The 16,209-nt window shown below is 44.7% G+C and overlaps 1 protein-coding gene across 1 annotated transcript in view; it reads left to right on the forward strand.

The window, feature by feature from the left end:
• The window catches only part of Ppfibp2 (PPFIA binding protein 2), a 145,448-nt gene that overhangs the window by 121,914 nt on the left and 7,325 nt on the right, over window positions 1-16,209 (forward strand). Inside the window, exons 11-17 of the mRNA NM_001100582.1 lie at window positions 1,277-1,380; window positions 3,250-3,317; window positions 4,021-4,078; window positions 4,818-4,859; window positions 9,221-9,362; window positions 10,440-10,581; window positions 11,144-11,272. Coding sequence (NP_001094052.1) covers window positions 1,277-1,380; window positions 3,250-3,317; window positions 4,021-4,078; window positions 4,818-4,859; window positions 9,221-9,362; window positions 10,440-10,581; window positions 11,144-11,272 — 685 coding nt within the window. The remainder of the gene's footprint in view (window positions 1-1,276; window positions 1,381-3,249; window positions 3,318-4,020; window positions 4,079-4,817; window positions 4,860-9,220; window positions 9,363-10,439; window positions 10,582-11,143; window positions 11,273-16,209) is intronic.

Raw genomic sequence — 16,209 nt, forward strand, 5'->3', positions numbered from 1 at the left:
ATTTCTGGCAATTTTATCAATATGGTAGTTAGGTCAGAACTTCTAGGGACCACTCATTTGGTTTTTAGTTCTTGAGAATCCTTCTCATTATTAGAGGATCCCCAATCTGTCTTCTTAGGAACCCCCTTCAAGGCAGTGAAAAGAGTCAGACTGGGTCAGAGTCCTCATGAGCCTTAGAGCTTGTCAGCTTCTCACAGGATTTGTAGTTCCCCGCAGATGCAGAAGACACATAGGGGTCTTCTATGAGTCACCAGGTGACCAGGCTGCCATAGAAAGTCAGTGTTTCATGTTTACCACCCAGGCTAGTACAGTATGCGAGCATCTTATGTTCATATGAGCACATGTGGCTCCTGTACCGGCCTGGGCTTCTGTTGCTGATCCTGCAAGAGCAGTTAGTTTTTCACAGGAGGGTTGTTTGAAGGATACTGCTTCTGGCTGAGCTACTGACTCTGTTTGAAAATAAACCTTGTCTCTGCAGGGCTAGGAACTGACTGGTTCCTGCCCAAGGCACCTGCTGGCCCCCTCATGAGTGTTGCAGGTTCTTTTCTCTTATTCTTTGTGATGTTGGGCCAAATCCCTCATGGGACCTGATTGGCCTTTAGCCAATAAATAAGAACTTGGAAGCAAGAAGTGACTTGCCTGTCTATTCAGGGATAAACTGTGACCTTAAAGTGACCCTGGTGGCAACCCTTGATTGGATGCCCTAAAGAGTTTTCCCAATCACACTATTAATGTCTCCTCATGTAATAATTACTTTCCTTGTTGCTCTCATCAGAAACATGACAAGAAGCAACATAAGAGAGAAAAAATGATTTTGGCTCACAGTTTGAAGCATGTGTGCATGGCAGCAGGAATGTGTAGCAGGGACTCCTTGTATTCTGGTTGGCCAGGAAGTGGAGAAAACTGGTCAGAAATGGGCCGAGCAGTAACCCCTATGGATTACCTCTTAGCCTAGCAGCCCACTTCATCCAATGAGGCTCCACCTCTGAAAAGCCTCACAGGTTCCCAAAACAGCAATATTAAGAACCAAACACATGCACCTATGACAAACATTCTATATTCAAACCATGACATTGTACATCTAGCTTAGTCTTTCTTGTTTTTGAGACAGGATGGAGTCGAACCCCCAAGTTGAAGCAGTCCTTCTCAGTATTTGTTAATAGAGAACAAACACCATTAGGGTTCCATGGAATGAGATTTTGGGCAAGTCTCACAGTATTTGAGCAAATCTCAAAGTAGTCATTTAATCATCTCACCAATGCTTTAATATTTCCAGGGTCTTCAGAGAGAACCCTCTCAATCAATGAAGATGAAATAGAGGGAAGCTTCCGGAAATGGAACACTACAAGTAAAAGCCCAGAGGAAGTAATGAAACAAGAGGTACTGTGCTTCCTCCCACAATGCAGGGTTCAGTTGCCATTGGAGCTTGCCTTGATGTAGAGAGGCATCCAGCAGACACCTGTCTATTATACATCTTAACTGATGAGAGGGATAGTCCTCAAGCTTTGGCAAGAAGGTTCAGGGAGCTCGGGCCTGAGCTCGGGCTCCCTGACAGCATGGTGGCCACTGGAACTCTGAAGGGCAGGAACTTTCCTCTTTAGTTGGCTTCTGCTTATCTTTTCTCTCTGGCATGAAGCACAGAACAAGAGTGGTGATTGTTTTATTTACCAAGGCTTCTCCAGGGTCTGAAGTCAAGACTTATTATACCCAGTGGACTTCCACATATGTGATAAATGAGTGACTCCATCTTGACCATGCAGAGACATGGGCATCTTCCATAGCAGTGCATCCCTCACGCATGCCTCTGTCAGTCCCTCTAACCAGCGCATGAATTTTCTCCTCTTTGCTGTAAAATCTGACCCCACTGTATCACTCTCTGGAATGTGGTTAAATACAGATGAACAAACACATTCACAGACAGAGAGCCTTGAGGGGGTGGAGGCTGCAATAGGGCCATAAGATTCATGAGATCTAGAAAGTTCAAACTAAAAATGATTATTTAATCATTTTGAAGGACTTAACCTTTTTGATTATTTTATTTATTTACATGTCAAATGTTGTCTCCCTTTCCAGTCTCCCTTCCGCAAATCCCCCATCCCCATTCCCTTTTGCCTTTAAGAGGTTACCTCCCCCCACCCCCCCACTGACACACACATACCCACACACTTCTGCCTCACCCCTCTAGCATTCCCCTTTGCTGGGGCCACAAGCCTCCACAGGATCAAGGACCTCACCTCCTACTGATGCCAGATGAGACCATCTCTGCTACATATGCAGTGGGAGCCACGGACCTACCCATGTATACTCTTTGGTTGGTGGTTTGGTCTCTGGGAGTTCTGAGGGGTTCGATTAGTTGATATTGTTGCTCTTCCTATGGGGTTGCAGTCCCTTTCAGCCCCTTCAGTGAAGGGCTTAATCTTTAATAAAGGAGAAAATGACATCCAGTAATATACACCTCATCCCCCATTATTGACTCAAGGAAAGTCCATTAGATTGTTGGTAGTTATATCTGTGCAGTAATCAGGACTTGGAGTTTGTCTAACTCACTCTGCAGGTAGATAGCAGATATTAAGCAAAACAGGATTTGAACCTAGCAAGCTCTGGTTTTTAATACCTGGGCTATGAGGCTAGAAATTTCCAAAAAGGCCTGGGGCATGAGGGAAAAGACAGGGCAGCAGTGAAGACAGCTCTGTCCTTTCCTCCTTTTTGTCTCAGACAGGCAGGTGGCATAGTTCCTCTATTCCTGTTTATTAATCTGCCTCCTGGTGTGGGTATGCTTAATTCCTACCATAGGGTTGGCAGGTAATAGATGGTGTGGATGCTTGCTGAGTGACTGTATCTCTCGGGTGACTCTCAGTGAGTCACAGAATTTGACTCTGGTTCTCTTAAGCCAAAAGGAAGTGTTTAGGATAGTGTGAGCAAGTGACCCTCTGAATGAGAGAAGATGAGACAAGCTATGAAAAGAACAGAGGTGATGGCATCCTCCCAGTCTTGGGAGTCTGGTGCTAGGACCTGAGCTAATGTCTAAGGCTTAGGGACAAAGGGAGGTTTGATCCTGGAGGCTTATATGCCCTTTGTCTCTCAGAACTTGTTATATTACTTGATGAGCATTTCTTGAAAGAACAAAGCATTAATATAAGTACACCCACCATGGCTGTAGCCTGGGGCAGAAGCGTTCTTAGAGGAGTCATCAAGGAGAAAGTCATCAAGGGAAATTTCTCCATGGCTGCTCTTCTGTTTGTGAAACAGGTATCGCCACGATGCAGCTCTCCCACCCCAGGGCCACCTCCATTGCCACAGAAATCATTGGAGACCAGGTAGGAATCTCTCTAGGGCTCACAAGGTAGGTGGTGACTGGGCAGGTGTGGTGTGTAGAGCCACAGGGCTCTGGGCACAGTGTTAAGCCAGCCTCTCCTGGCTGCTGAGGAATTTCCTTTCCCATAGGCTGAGAGTCATTGACATTGAGGAAAGACCTAGCCAGGGAACTTGTTGGCTATAATCCCTTCGTTTTCTTTGTGGCCACCTACTGGTGGCATTGCCCCCTTTCTGTGCATTTGATGTCCAGAGAAGAATAGCCCCTATGAAGACACAGGTCCCCTGAGCTGACTGCTCAGATAGGTAGAGCCAAAATGAAGGGTTGGAGGATCCTAGGATATGGTTCAAGCTATAGCTGATGAGTGTGCTTGCCTCCTCCCAAAGAAGGGGCCTGAAGCCTCCTACCCCAATTACCTTTGGATTTAAAGGCAGGTGGCCCAAGCACTTTTCTTCCACCCTGACTCTGTGGACACTGGGCTTCCTTAGGGACACCCAGTGGTCATCTTTTATTAGTACTACTGTTGGGCCTGGCTTGCCCCAAGGTCTTACCTTATATGTGGGTTACCTCCTATAAGGTGATTTCTCTCTGGTCTTTATTGCAAGCTGAAGGCAGGCTGTTGGTTAAGTATCTAACATGCCCTGTTCATGAATGACATGCAGGAACGCTTTTCATGGTCACTAAGATTCCTTTCTGTGCTTATACAGGGCTCAGAAGAAACTCTCCTGTAGTCTGGAAGACTTGAGATGTGAATCTGGGAATAAGGTCAGCTCATCAATCGGCCCAGCAAGGGCTGGGATGGGCAGGTGGGACCATGCATGTTTCAGGAGATCATAGGAACAGGAACAGCAAGGTCAGAGCCAGATGCCACATACAGCCAAGAAGATCATGGATAGTGGCCTCATCTCCCTAGTGTACCTGGGCTCTCTGCAGGGATTCTAAATGAAGGAATAATGTTGGTAAAGGGGGTGATATCAGGAGTACAGCCTGGGCTAATCTAGAAGATTAGAGAGATAGCTTAGAACAAAAAGTCTGAAAAGATATGAGGAGGGCTTTGCGGCTCCTTGTGTGAGGATAAGCTTGACCATGTGACTGGACCCAGGGTTGGAGGGGACAATGGAAGGCTTTGAGTTTAGCAGTGACTAAGCACAGAGTTGCCCTGATGGAGCCTCTGGTGAGCAGTGCTTCATATTGTCCCCTGACATCTGTCAGAGTGGCATGGTAGAGATCTACAGAAGTTGTGAGTTGACAGGACGCAATGCCCAGCCACGTGCCTCTTGCTCCATTGGTCAAAGTGCTGGGAACTACCCAGAATATTGTTCACGGTCTAGACAGTGGCCTCTTTCTTACTGTGGGTAGTAATCGTCTGATATGAAGGAGTGAGGCAGAATCCTTACATCTCAGTGCATCAGACGGAAGCAGGAAGGTGGTTCTGAGCTGCTGATGGTGACTAACACAACTCTCCTTTTCTCCCCATGCTTGAATCCTTCTTGTCACTCCATAGTGTATCAATGGGAACCAGACATCCCCGGTGGGAGAGCCCAAGGTACATTCATTTATGTCCTTATCACTTGTCTTTGGTTGTGATGTTTGCCAGAGTATTTTAGCAAGGTATAGCTTTTGTAGCTTTAAAATGTGTTAACTGTAAGAGTTACAAAGGAATGAGGAAAGGGGAAATGTCACTTTTGTGTGGTCCATATGCATGATGTGCTTTCTCTACCATTATCCACAGTGTTACCATTTATCATTATAGCTCTGCTTTGCCATAGTTAAAAACAGGTGTGCACTCAGTCTATCTTCAGTGAACAAATCATGTTATAAGAACTCCATTAGAACTCATTTCTTCCTAGAATCCTGCAGTGACAACTGATTATAGTCCTAGGCTGGAGGACCAATATTGAGCTCATGGTAAACTAAAGCTTTGTATAATTAGTGCCAGCCCCACCCAGCCACCATTGTAAGGGGAATGCACTGTGTTTCACAGGCTCTTCTGTCTCCTCTGCCTTCCAAAGGAGACACGGGGCTTCACTACATGTGGCCTGAGAAGGCTGTTTGTATTTCATACCATTATGGCAGAATAGGGCATTTCTGCTCTTCTAATTCTTTGTGGAAGAAAGACCCCATGGGTATTCTCGTACCAGGAAAAGGCTTCTATTTGCTTTTGTGTTTATGGCAGTCCGTGCTGTGGCTAGCCAAACATTCCTTAGGCCATGGGGATTGCTAAGAAAACATCTTCTGCCTGCTTTTCTATCTGTTGTGTTTTGTGACGCCCTGGGAAAGCTCTGGGGCCCAGCCATCACCCTTCCAGCCTCAGCTTCAGAGAAGCCATTTACACTTGTCTCTAAATAACATGTAAGTGGCCACCTACTCCTTTTTGCATGCAGCTGGCTCTTCATCCATGCTTTAAGACATCGTGTTGCTTACTATGGGAGATGAGTAATGTAGGCCTGCTTACAAAGTACACAATCTAGATTGAAATGAGTTCTCCCACACCTTTGATCATAATTACAATCTTATGAAACTAGGCTTAGCTCAACATGGCTCTTCCCTGTACACACACACACACACACACACATCACCTCATCCCAGCACCATTCCACAGGTACAATAGTTTGTCCACAGCATCTCCTTCCTGTGGGGCTGTGCTTAAACTAAAGCTTTTTATGGCGGAGTGTTCCTTGTGTTCTGAGTTCCTCAGACTAAGTACTCCCGACTTGGTCTCCTGTGGAATGAGTCGGTCTCTCCCATTCCCAAAACTCTAGAATTAAGTCCTTCCAGCCCTCTGTAAGTGCTTTCTTCTCAGAGCTATACATTGTCTTCCCCTGTGAGTGGGTCACCAGCCTTCACACCACTCAGTTCGTGGTGGATTCTTTAAATTGTGCCCTGGGCATGATATTCTAGATGCAGCCCGTGGTGTACTTTTCTGTATCTAGGGTCTGTTTCTCTTGATTGCTGTCCCCTTGGACCTGATCTGTTATATTTCCTATTCTTCTGTTTGTCTGCTGAAAGCTGTTTACTGGGCTCTGTGCTTATTATTCTTCAGCTAACCTAGGGGAGGAATTGTTATTCACCTGCTAGAAATGAGCAAACAGAGGGTTTGAGAGGTTACACAGAAAGGGCTTTCCCTGAGTCATTCTGGCCAGAAGCTTAGCCCTCTCTGAGCTAGTAGGCCACCCTTTTGTTCTGATTTAGAGCAGCTGGGTGGCAGGTTCTGCCCTGCTCTTTGGCTCCCCACAGTTGGAGTTATTCTTGAGGCTAGGGAACAATTGGGGTCAGGTATTCCTGTCTCCTTCTTGTCCTGCCTTGACGTCCCATTCCTTTCTCCACAGTGAGTCATTCCCTCAGCTTTGTTTCTTGGCTGAAGCAGAGCTCAGAGAGCCCACTCCATTGCACTCTGTTCCTTATTGGTCTGGGCCTTCAATCATCCTTGGGTTAGGGCATGTTCAGTCTGTACCTAAACTCTTCAGAGACCTCTAGATGGCCATGGTCAGGGTCTTTCTGTTGTCCTGGCTTTATACTGGGGAATCGTATGTGATCACTGAACAAAAAACCCTTTTGAGAATCCTTCCCTCTTTGTATTTCTTATGGAAGATGGAACTTGGTGTCTGGTCCTTTGGTTCTCTAAACTTAAAACAAAGCCCAACTATTTTATTGTGTTTGTGTGAGCACATGTGTTAGAGGTCTACTTAAGGTGCTCATTTTTCATCTTATTCCTCACTGAAGGAGGACCTCTGTTGTTGCCCCTGTAGCTGCATTCCTCACTGCAGGCTGGCTGACCTCATCACAGGCTAGTTGACCTCACTGAGGGCTGACCTCATTGAGGGCTTGATGACATCATCACAGGCTAGTTGACCTCACCATGGGCTAGTTGACTTCGCTACTGGCTAGATGGCCTCACTGCAGATTGGCTGACCTCACCATCAGCTAGCTGACCTCATTACAGGCTAGATGACCTCACTGCAGACTAACTGACCTCACTGTGGGCTAGCTGACGTCACCATTGACTAGATTACCTCACTTAGGGCTAGCTGACTTTACTTCAGGCTAGTTGACCTCACTGTTGGCTAGATGACTTCACCATAAGCTAGCTGACCTCACTGCAGGCTAGCTGAACTCACTGTGGACTCGCTGACCTCACTGTGAAGTAGATGACCTTCAAGCTTCTGGGTGATTCTTCTCTCTCTTCCTCATCCCATTATAGGAGTGCTGGGTCTATAAATGTATGCCGTCACATCTGGCTTTTTAATGGGTTCCAGGAATTGAACTTGGGTCATTAGGATTGGATAGTTAGTGCATTTATCTGCAGAGCACTCTCCCCAGCCTACAAATCTCTTAACTGTTTTGACTATTCTTTTCCCATGGTCTAAATCTGACTGAGTATTAGAATAATCCAAGAGGCCTGTTTAAAAGTACTTGAAGTGGATTCATTTTCAGAGGGACTGATTCACAGGGCTAGGGAGGAGCCCATTAGTTGGTGTTGTTTTCATAGTGCCCTGGGTGAGTGTAAAGCAGCTGCCAGTAGATGAGCTGGCACTGGGAAGCTGCTGGGCTGGTTCACATGTCTGATCATGCCTGACCTCTCTGCCTTGCAGGCCATCACAAGCTTAAAGATGTCATGACTTTCATTTCTGGACATTCTGACATGTCTATTCATGGACCAGGTTTCTTTAACACTCTCATTTCTCTCCAGACTTCTCATTTCTAAATTCTTATGTGGAGGCTCTTGCCAATGTGCAGTAAATGAACTGAATTTCAAACGGCTCCTAGGACATGGAAGCATACTGAATTCAGAAATGTACTACACGCTCTTGCTCCTGCTTCCTCTTGCTTTCTCTTGTCCCTTTGTCCCTTCTCTCCCCATTCCCTTCTCCCTCTCTCCAGGTGCTCATGGCCGGCCTCTACTCTTCTATTTCTCTGCTCTCTTTCTCTGCCCTACTACCCTCTTAACTCCCCTCCCCCTGCCCTGAATAAACTCTATTCTGTACTAAAAAAAAAAAAAAAAAAGAAATGTACTACACACCTGACTTTCAGTGAATGAAGCTTCTGAAGCTGTCTTGGTCTTGGCAGTCATCCAGCCCCATTCTGACTTTCCAGTTTTAAGATTGGTTCTGCCTCTCATATTACTCTTCTTCTGGGTCCAATCAAGTGATCTCTTGGTGATGTTGTCTTATTTTCTTTTAATGCTCACACTTGCAATGTGTTCTATATGTTTTTGTTGGGTTTGTAGTGTTAGTGATCTTTATATACTTCTTAGCAAAATAAAATAAACGCTAGTCTTTCTTCTTAAAATCAGCTGGCTTTATTGGGATTTCTTTTTAGCCAGAATCTAGCCATGGTGCTTATTGAATCTAAGTGGTACCTCAAAGGGGATGGTTCTAAGTTCCTATAGACTCTATTATCACTGCTGTAACATGGCTATGCTCATGGCTAAGCCCTTGCAGAGATCTGCCTTGGTCTGGTCTGAGTAAGGGTCTTACTTAACAAAAAGACTTTTGTAACCACAGAAAAACACAAATACGGAGAGATCAGAGAAACTTGGACCATACTCCTCTTGCTTTCCTATCCCTTGGGATCAAGCAAAACTGTGGCTTGTGTTTTTGAAGAGCCTGGGTAGAGGTCAGGACTGTGAATTCAGTGAACCTTTAACTAACATGGGACAAAGGTTACAGGGCTCCTTTTCTGAGAGTAGTTATAGTCATCTCTAGATTTGGGCTTGATCCCTTCTCTATCTCACTGTATGGATAGATCGTTACCTTTCTTCTAGACCAGGAGAAAGGATCTTTGAGTCAACCTAAGTGAAAAGCAATTCTTGAAGAAGGGGTTTATGCACATAAAGATTTCCTAACTGGTTTGAGCTAGAGTATGAGGGTTAATTTGACACCCCTGCCCCCTCTCTCTTTTCAATAGGACAGCTCTTTCCTAGCAGAGCAGAAATACCCCACGTTACCTGGGAAGCTCTCAGGAGCCACACCCAATGGAGAAGCTGCCAAATCTCCTCCTACTGCCTCCCTCCAGCCTGACTCTTCAGGGAGCAGCCAGCCAAAGCTGAGTGAGTATCTAGCCCTTGGGTTGGTGGCCTCAGGAGCAGTGTCCTTAACAGTCACTAAGCTGACAATATATATACTCCAAAGTTGAGAGTATTTTCCTAGCAAATGTGGCCAGCAGCAGATGGTTTGATGTGGTCCAAGAGGTCCTCTTTTGGTGTTCACAGAGTTCTCCTTACTTACCCCAAACTCCTCTACCTGGCTATTCCCCCTGGGCCATGCTTTAGTTCTTGAAACTCAATGCTGCCCTATATTTTCATTGCTCTAGATAAATCCTTAAGTAACTGTGTTCAGTTATACTCAGACTGCTTCAGGTCATTGTAGTATGAGTCCTGGTATCTGCACAGGGACTGGCTCTGCTTTAGAGTGCTCCCCACTCTCATTGCTGATCCTCCTTCTCTGCCTGTGGATATCCAAGCTTGTGAGAAAGTGGCACCAGAATCCTTTGGCCTGATGCCTCCTCTCACCATGCTGACCCTATGGGCCAAGCTTGGTTACCCTTTAACTTGTCCTTTGTGGGATTGTTTTCCTTTCTGTTTGAGTTTTTCTCTTTTGCTAGATGATATCTTTTTATTTCTTTGCTTCCCCGTTACTGTTGGGGCTGGACTTTGGCCTCTCTTGCTTCTTCATGTGGCTTCTCTGCTTCTGGGTTGCTGAAGATCGCGGCTGGAGTATCAGTGCTCCTGTATTAGGTACTGTGACTGTTCCAGGTGAGGTAGAAGTGAGAATGCCTTTGTTTTCCATTTCTCATGCCCTGCCCACATTCCAGAGTCTCCCTCTGATTAAATAGCAAGCTCCTTATTGGAATAGTCTACAATTACTTAGACCCCAAAGTCTTAGAATTTGAAGACATTAAATCACGCAAATCTGAAAACTCTGGCCTCACTAGTTCTCAGTGAGCGTCACTGGAGGTGACTCAAACGCTTTTGACTCCCAGGATCTTGGCATGGAGTTCAATCCTAAGGGCAACACTGGGAAGAGTGTTCTGGACTCACACAGAAGGATAGCTCCAGTATAGGGATGGGGTTCTGAAGGTTCCCTCTCCCATTCATTAACGTGCCTTTTCATTCTGCCCACCTTAGGAGACACAGAAGGTGGTTGGGAAGATATCGTCATGACCAATGAACTCTCATCTACTTCATCTGGTACTGAGTCAAGCCCCCAGTCTCCCCTGACACCAGATGGCAAACGGAGCCCCAAAGGCATTAAGAAATTCTGGGGAAAGTAAGTTGGTGGTAATGGTTGTAATGATGTGTTTAGACCAGGCAGATGCTGTATGAGTCCCTGCTCCATCTCACATTTGCATAGATGCAAAAGTAGAATGATCACATTCAGAGAGAAGACTATGAGCTATTATTTTTCAGGACTCAGAAGAAGTGTGGCAAGCACTCATCAAATACAGCTAGCTGCTGTGTGTCTTTCATCCTAGGCATCCCTCTGTCTCATGTCCATTCCCCCGTGATGAGGCACAGACGAGAGTATGTTCTTTCTGTGTCTCTCATAAAATATTTTAAAGACCAAAAGCCAAGTACTTGCTAGTCCAACTGTTTAATTCTAAACTGAGGCAGAAACTGGAGTCTCCTCAAAGGCATCAGCCTTTACTTTGATCCTGTGAGGAGTGGCTCAAAGCCCAGGGTTAGGCTTAATATTGAATCTAGTCTGTTAGAAGCACTGTCATAGGTCATATTCCCTAGCTTCAGGATAGGGACTGGGAATGGTAGTGCCCAGAGCATTGAGCCTGGCATATCTAGCCCCTCATACTTTCTCTGGATTCCTTTCCTTGCAGAATCCGAAGAACTCAGTCAGGAAACTTCAACACTGATACACCGGGTATGGTGGAGTTTCGACGAGGTGGTCTCCGGGCAACTGCAGGGCCAAGACTTTCTAGGACCAGGGACACCAAGGGACAGAAATGGTAAGGATCCGTCCAGGCCATCTGTGAAGAGCTTTTTGAAATCCTGGCCAGGGTGCAATGCAAGCAGGGGCTGGATGCCCCACAGCCTCAGAGTCTAAAGGCAGTGTGGTCTTTCATACAGAACTTGTCTGCTTGACATGAGTGGATGGATATGCCCACACTCACAGGTGCTGAGGTAAACGCATAAGACTCTCTGCAGCCAGGCATGGTTGGGGTAGAAAGGCTATGTGAGTTACTTATCTAGTTTTTGCAAACAAACAGCAAAATACCAAACTTGATAAAAGCAACTTGAGAAAAAAAGATTATTCTGGCTGTCAGCTCGTCACAATGGGGAAGGCGTGGTGGAAGCTTCACATCTTCAGTCAAGAAGTGGAAAGAGATGAGATAAATGCCCACTCCCTCCCTTGTATCCAGCTAGGGACCCCGGCTAATGAGAAGATGCTGCCTAAAGTTAGAGTACAAATTACTACCTCAACTAACCTACCATAGAAACTGTCTCAGAGAAGTACCCAGAGATTTTAGGATTTTCCAGGTCTTGACTGGATGACAGTATTAACCACCAGAAAGACTGTGAATGGCTGTGTTCTGTTGTCACTCATTCTCAGTGATGCCTTTCACACAGGATTATGAAGCCAATCAGAGTGGATTGTAGAATCCCAAAGCTGGGTCAGTATCTCTGTTCAACTACATCCATACTGGAAGGTGCACTCTGTCACATAGCCTCTACCCCTCTACTCCTCATTTGCTTTGGCATTGTAGGGATTGAAAATAAGTATTTTGTTAAAGTTTAATTAGAATTATGTGAGCTTCTGCATATCTAATCTAGATGGACATCAGCCACCTGCCACTCAAGGATCAACATCTTGTCTTTTGGGAAAAGAGATTGTGCTGTCTTACCTGCCTCTGGACTGGTGTCCTCTTCTAGGCTCCATGGAAAGGCTTGGGGAAGCCTACATCTTCCAGTACCCCTCATATCTTCACAGTCGCACATGACTGTCCCATCATGCTCTAAAAAAATACGCAAAACAGCAAGTCCGTTTGGAGGTGTCCCTAATGGACACTCTTCCATGTCTCTTCTTATCCCCTTTCTTTTCCCTGTTCTGAGAGACTGTCTCCACAGACCTGCACTTATGGATCCTTGCTCATGGGTGGTGAAACCCCTTTTCATATCAGCAGCCCCTGTGGCACGGCACCTCCAGTCCAATCTCGGGAGCCTGGTATGCAGAGCCAGCTTTGGTTGGAATGTGTCCTTAAAAATTTAACCAAAGTGAAGAGTGCTCTTGTTTGCCCTTATACTCACAATGTAAATACTAGTTCTCAGAAGCGTTTCCAATCGAGACAAAGAGCATTTCCTGAAACGTGCTCTGTCACAGACTTGCTGTGCCCTTTTCTTTCCCACCCCTTGGGGAAGAGATGCTTTACTCACTGCCACCCTCAGATTTCAACACCTTGCCAGATCCTCCTAGTTTTGAGACAGGACCTCCCCATACTCCTCTACTGTTGGGTATCCTCGCCCCTGTATTATATTATAATCCACGATGAAAGGAGGAGGGTGGAGCTGCTCATTCTAATCTTGGATGTATATCCTCAGTAAATACCAGCTTTGGGCTGGTGGGTAGGGAATCTAAGGGCACAACTAAAAAGGTGTCAATCAGTTTGGAGACAAAGGAAGCTTACCTGTGTATTCCATAGTTAGATACTGTCATTTACACAGCTGTTTTTCTCATTTAGACATTTTGATTTTGGGTTCTCAAGAGATGAGAATGTTTAGGCACGGGGTAAGCTCTAGTGATCAGTCCAGTTCTGACTGTGTCCTTACGGCTTGAGTGTAGAGGAGAAAAGAGTATTTCCAGGAGCAGCAGGCATGTTGCTGGGCAGTTCACTAAGCTCCTGCCACTCCAGGGCTGGGGGCAGTAGTGTCAGGCACTCCCTCTGCCTAGGGAAAGCACTGCAGCACCGAGGCCGGCTTGCTGGAGTCTCTGCTCTCTCGACCGTGACAGTGCTTATAAAGAGTGAAAGGATCCTGATGCACTTGCTTTGTTTATCTTTAATGCCTGTGCTAACAAACATGAAACTTCCTGTGGGGGAAAAGACTGGTATTACCCTTAAGGAGAATATAATGACATGCCAATGGCCTCTGGAATGTAATTGATAGATACTTAATATATAACCTTTTATAAAGACTCGCCACTAATATTCTTGTGGGGAAAGTGCCTGGTTCCTGAGAGCTATCAGCCCCAATTCTTTTTCCAGTGAAAATTATGTGTTTTGCATTTTAATGTTTCATAGATAAAGTCAGGTCACGGAGAAACAAAGCTTATTGTTTCATTTCCCCCAGGTAAAGTCTTACTGATTTATATCCCGGAGCACACTGCACAGGGAGAGTCTCTTGCCACCACAGCTTTATCAAAATTATGTATTCAAGTTTCTTCTGTTTAATTTTCTCTATTCTCACGGATTTCTGCAAGTTTACAGTTTTTGTCAGTTTAAGTTTCACATTTATCGGTTTAGTTTGCAAATTTTCTGAATGAGGGCCAGCTTCAGTTAATGTCTTAGTTACAGTAGATTTCTACCCACTCTCTGCATCATTAAGGTTAAGCCATGTCTGGTGATTACGTTAAGGCAGTTTGCGGTTCATACCAGAATTTTACCTTTTTAGTAACACTTTGATAAGTGAAGTTTTTATATTTCTATATAATGAGGTTCATTGACTTTATTGTTTCTTTATGCGGGAACAGGATTTAGACATAGATGTTGAGGTGCTGGGTATGGTACTGTAGGAGCAAGAAGGGTGGGCGGGCAGGGGATGTACAGACATGAGTGGAAAGATCCTAAAGATAAGACACAGCTCTATCTGGATTGTTTGAACTGTCCGTAGGACAGGAATTTTCAAATTATGACTTCAAAAGCATGTACTTTCCTCCAGAACAGAACTATCCTCCTGATATATATTCTGAATATTTTTTCTCATTCTATAAATAAATATAAAATAACAATATATTGTTTTATATAAAAAAGAATTAAATGAAAAACTTATGCACATGTGAAATAAAAGTGATAAAGTGAACATTGGCATAGAGAGAAATTCTCACACTAAGAAACAAAGTAAAGGGCTGAGAACGTGGCTTAGCCGGTAAAGTGCCTGCCCTGCAAGCACGAGGACTTCAATTGAGATCCTCATAGCCTGGTAGAAGCCAAGTGTGATGCACACATCTGCTTGTAACCCCAGTGCTGGAGCGAGGGGAAGGGAGGCATGCAATTCCTTGGAGTTTGGTGGCCAGTCAGTCTAGTTATTTAGTGAGTTCAGAATTCAGTGAAAGGCCCTGACGCAATATAAGGTAGAGAAAGGCAAGAGGCACCTGGTGTTGACTTTTGGATTCCAAATACACAGTGCATATACATGTATGTGCCTACACATGAGTGCATATCACACACACACACACACACACACACACACACACACACACACACACACATATGGAAAAGAAACAAAAAGCTAGGTATAGTGGTTCATATTTATAATGCCAGCATTTGAAAGGGATAGGTGCCAAGAATTCAAGTCTAGCAGGCACCACAGAATTAGGCCTTATTTCAAAACACAAAATACTAAAATAAAACCAAACAATAAGCCAAAATGCCAGATCACATAAAAACAGTAAAGCAGGAAGAAAATGTTGATACTCAAATATAAAGTGAACTCACTATAAAAAGGTTGTCATTTCTCGCTAATTTTATATACTGTTCTGACATCAATCAAGACAACATGAGTCTGATGCTCCTGCTGGAAGGATTCAGACAACCATTTAAGGGGCGGAGTGGCCACCACCCTGAGCTGTATAATGTTACCACTCACATGTTACCACTCACATGTTACCACTCACATGTTACTTAATGGAAATTTTCTGAAATGGAACCAATGATTCTGAGAACCATATGACAGTGCCAGTGGTAAATTTTGGAGCTGATGCTGTTTTATTAGTATAATAAAAAATGAGAGCTGCTGATGTCACTCTGCTGCCGAGCACTTGTCAACATGCGTAAAGCCCTGCATGCTATCCCCAGCACTGGCAAAGAGGGCATGGAGGTACACACCTGTAAGCCCAGCATGCCTGAGGTGGAGGAGGCAGAAGGTTCCGAAGTTCAAGGTCACCCTTAGCCATCCACCGAGTCTGAAGCTTCATTAGGCCCTGTCTCAAGAATAAAACTAAAAATACATAAGTGTTATCGATTGAGCTCGAAGCTAGACTTAGTAAAGTTCTGTTCTCATAGAAAGTATTAGAGAACTGTGGTCAGAGCACACACCTAAAATGTGGTGGTAAAACCTGCCATAGAGGTTTATCAGTGAATTGGGCTAAAAAAACTGAATTTTGTGCAGGGGTTTCATGTTAATTTGTAATTTTTTACAGTTTTCTCATTCCAAATATTTCCCAATTCTATATTGAAATTTTATATTTTTAGACAGAGGGTGCCCCTATTTGTATAAATTCTTGTCTTATAAAACCTGAATCTAGGTGTTAGAGAGTTGGCTCAGTGGTTAAGAGCACTGACAGGTCTTCCAGAGGTCCTGAGTTCAATTCCCAGCAACCACAGAGTGGCTCACAACCATCTGTAATGGGATCCAGTGTCCTCTTCAGGTGTGTCTGAAGATGGCTACACTGTACTCGTATACATAAAATAACTAAAATCTGAATCTGAACTTTTTTTGAGCCCTGCTGAAACCAAAGCTCTAGGGTAGGAGTATTTGGTATTTCTCCCAGTATTTATTCCAGAGTGCTGGCTTCTTTCTGGACCTTTAGGGAATTCCCTGTTTAGCCAGGTAGTCAGCAAGTTCTTAAAAATCATTTCTGCATGTTAGGGGTACAGCTGCTCCTAGGGGTGCAGAAGGCCTAGGATTTCTGGCTGGACAATTAGGCTGTCCTAAATGGTTACATAAATGG

The sequence above is a fragment of the Rattus norvegicus genome, chromosome 1, assembly GCF_036323735.1.
Source record: "Rattus norvegicus strain BN/NHsdMcwi chromosome 1, GRCr8, whole genome shotgun sequence".
NCBI classification, from domain to species: domain Eukaryota; kingdom Metazoa; phylum Chordata; class Mammalia; order Rodentia; family Muridae; genus Rattus; species Rattus norvegicus.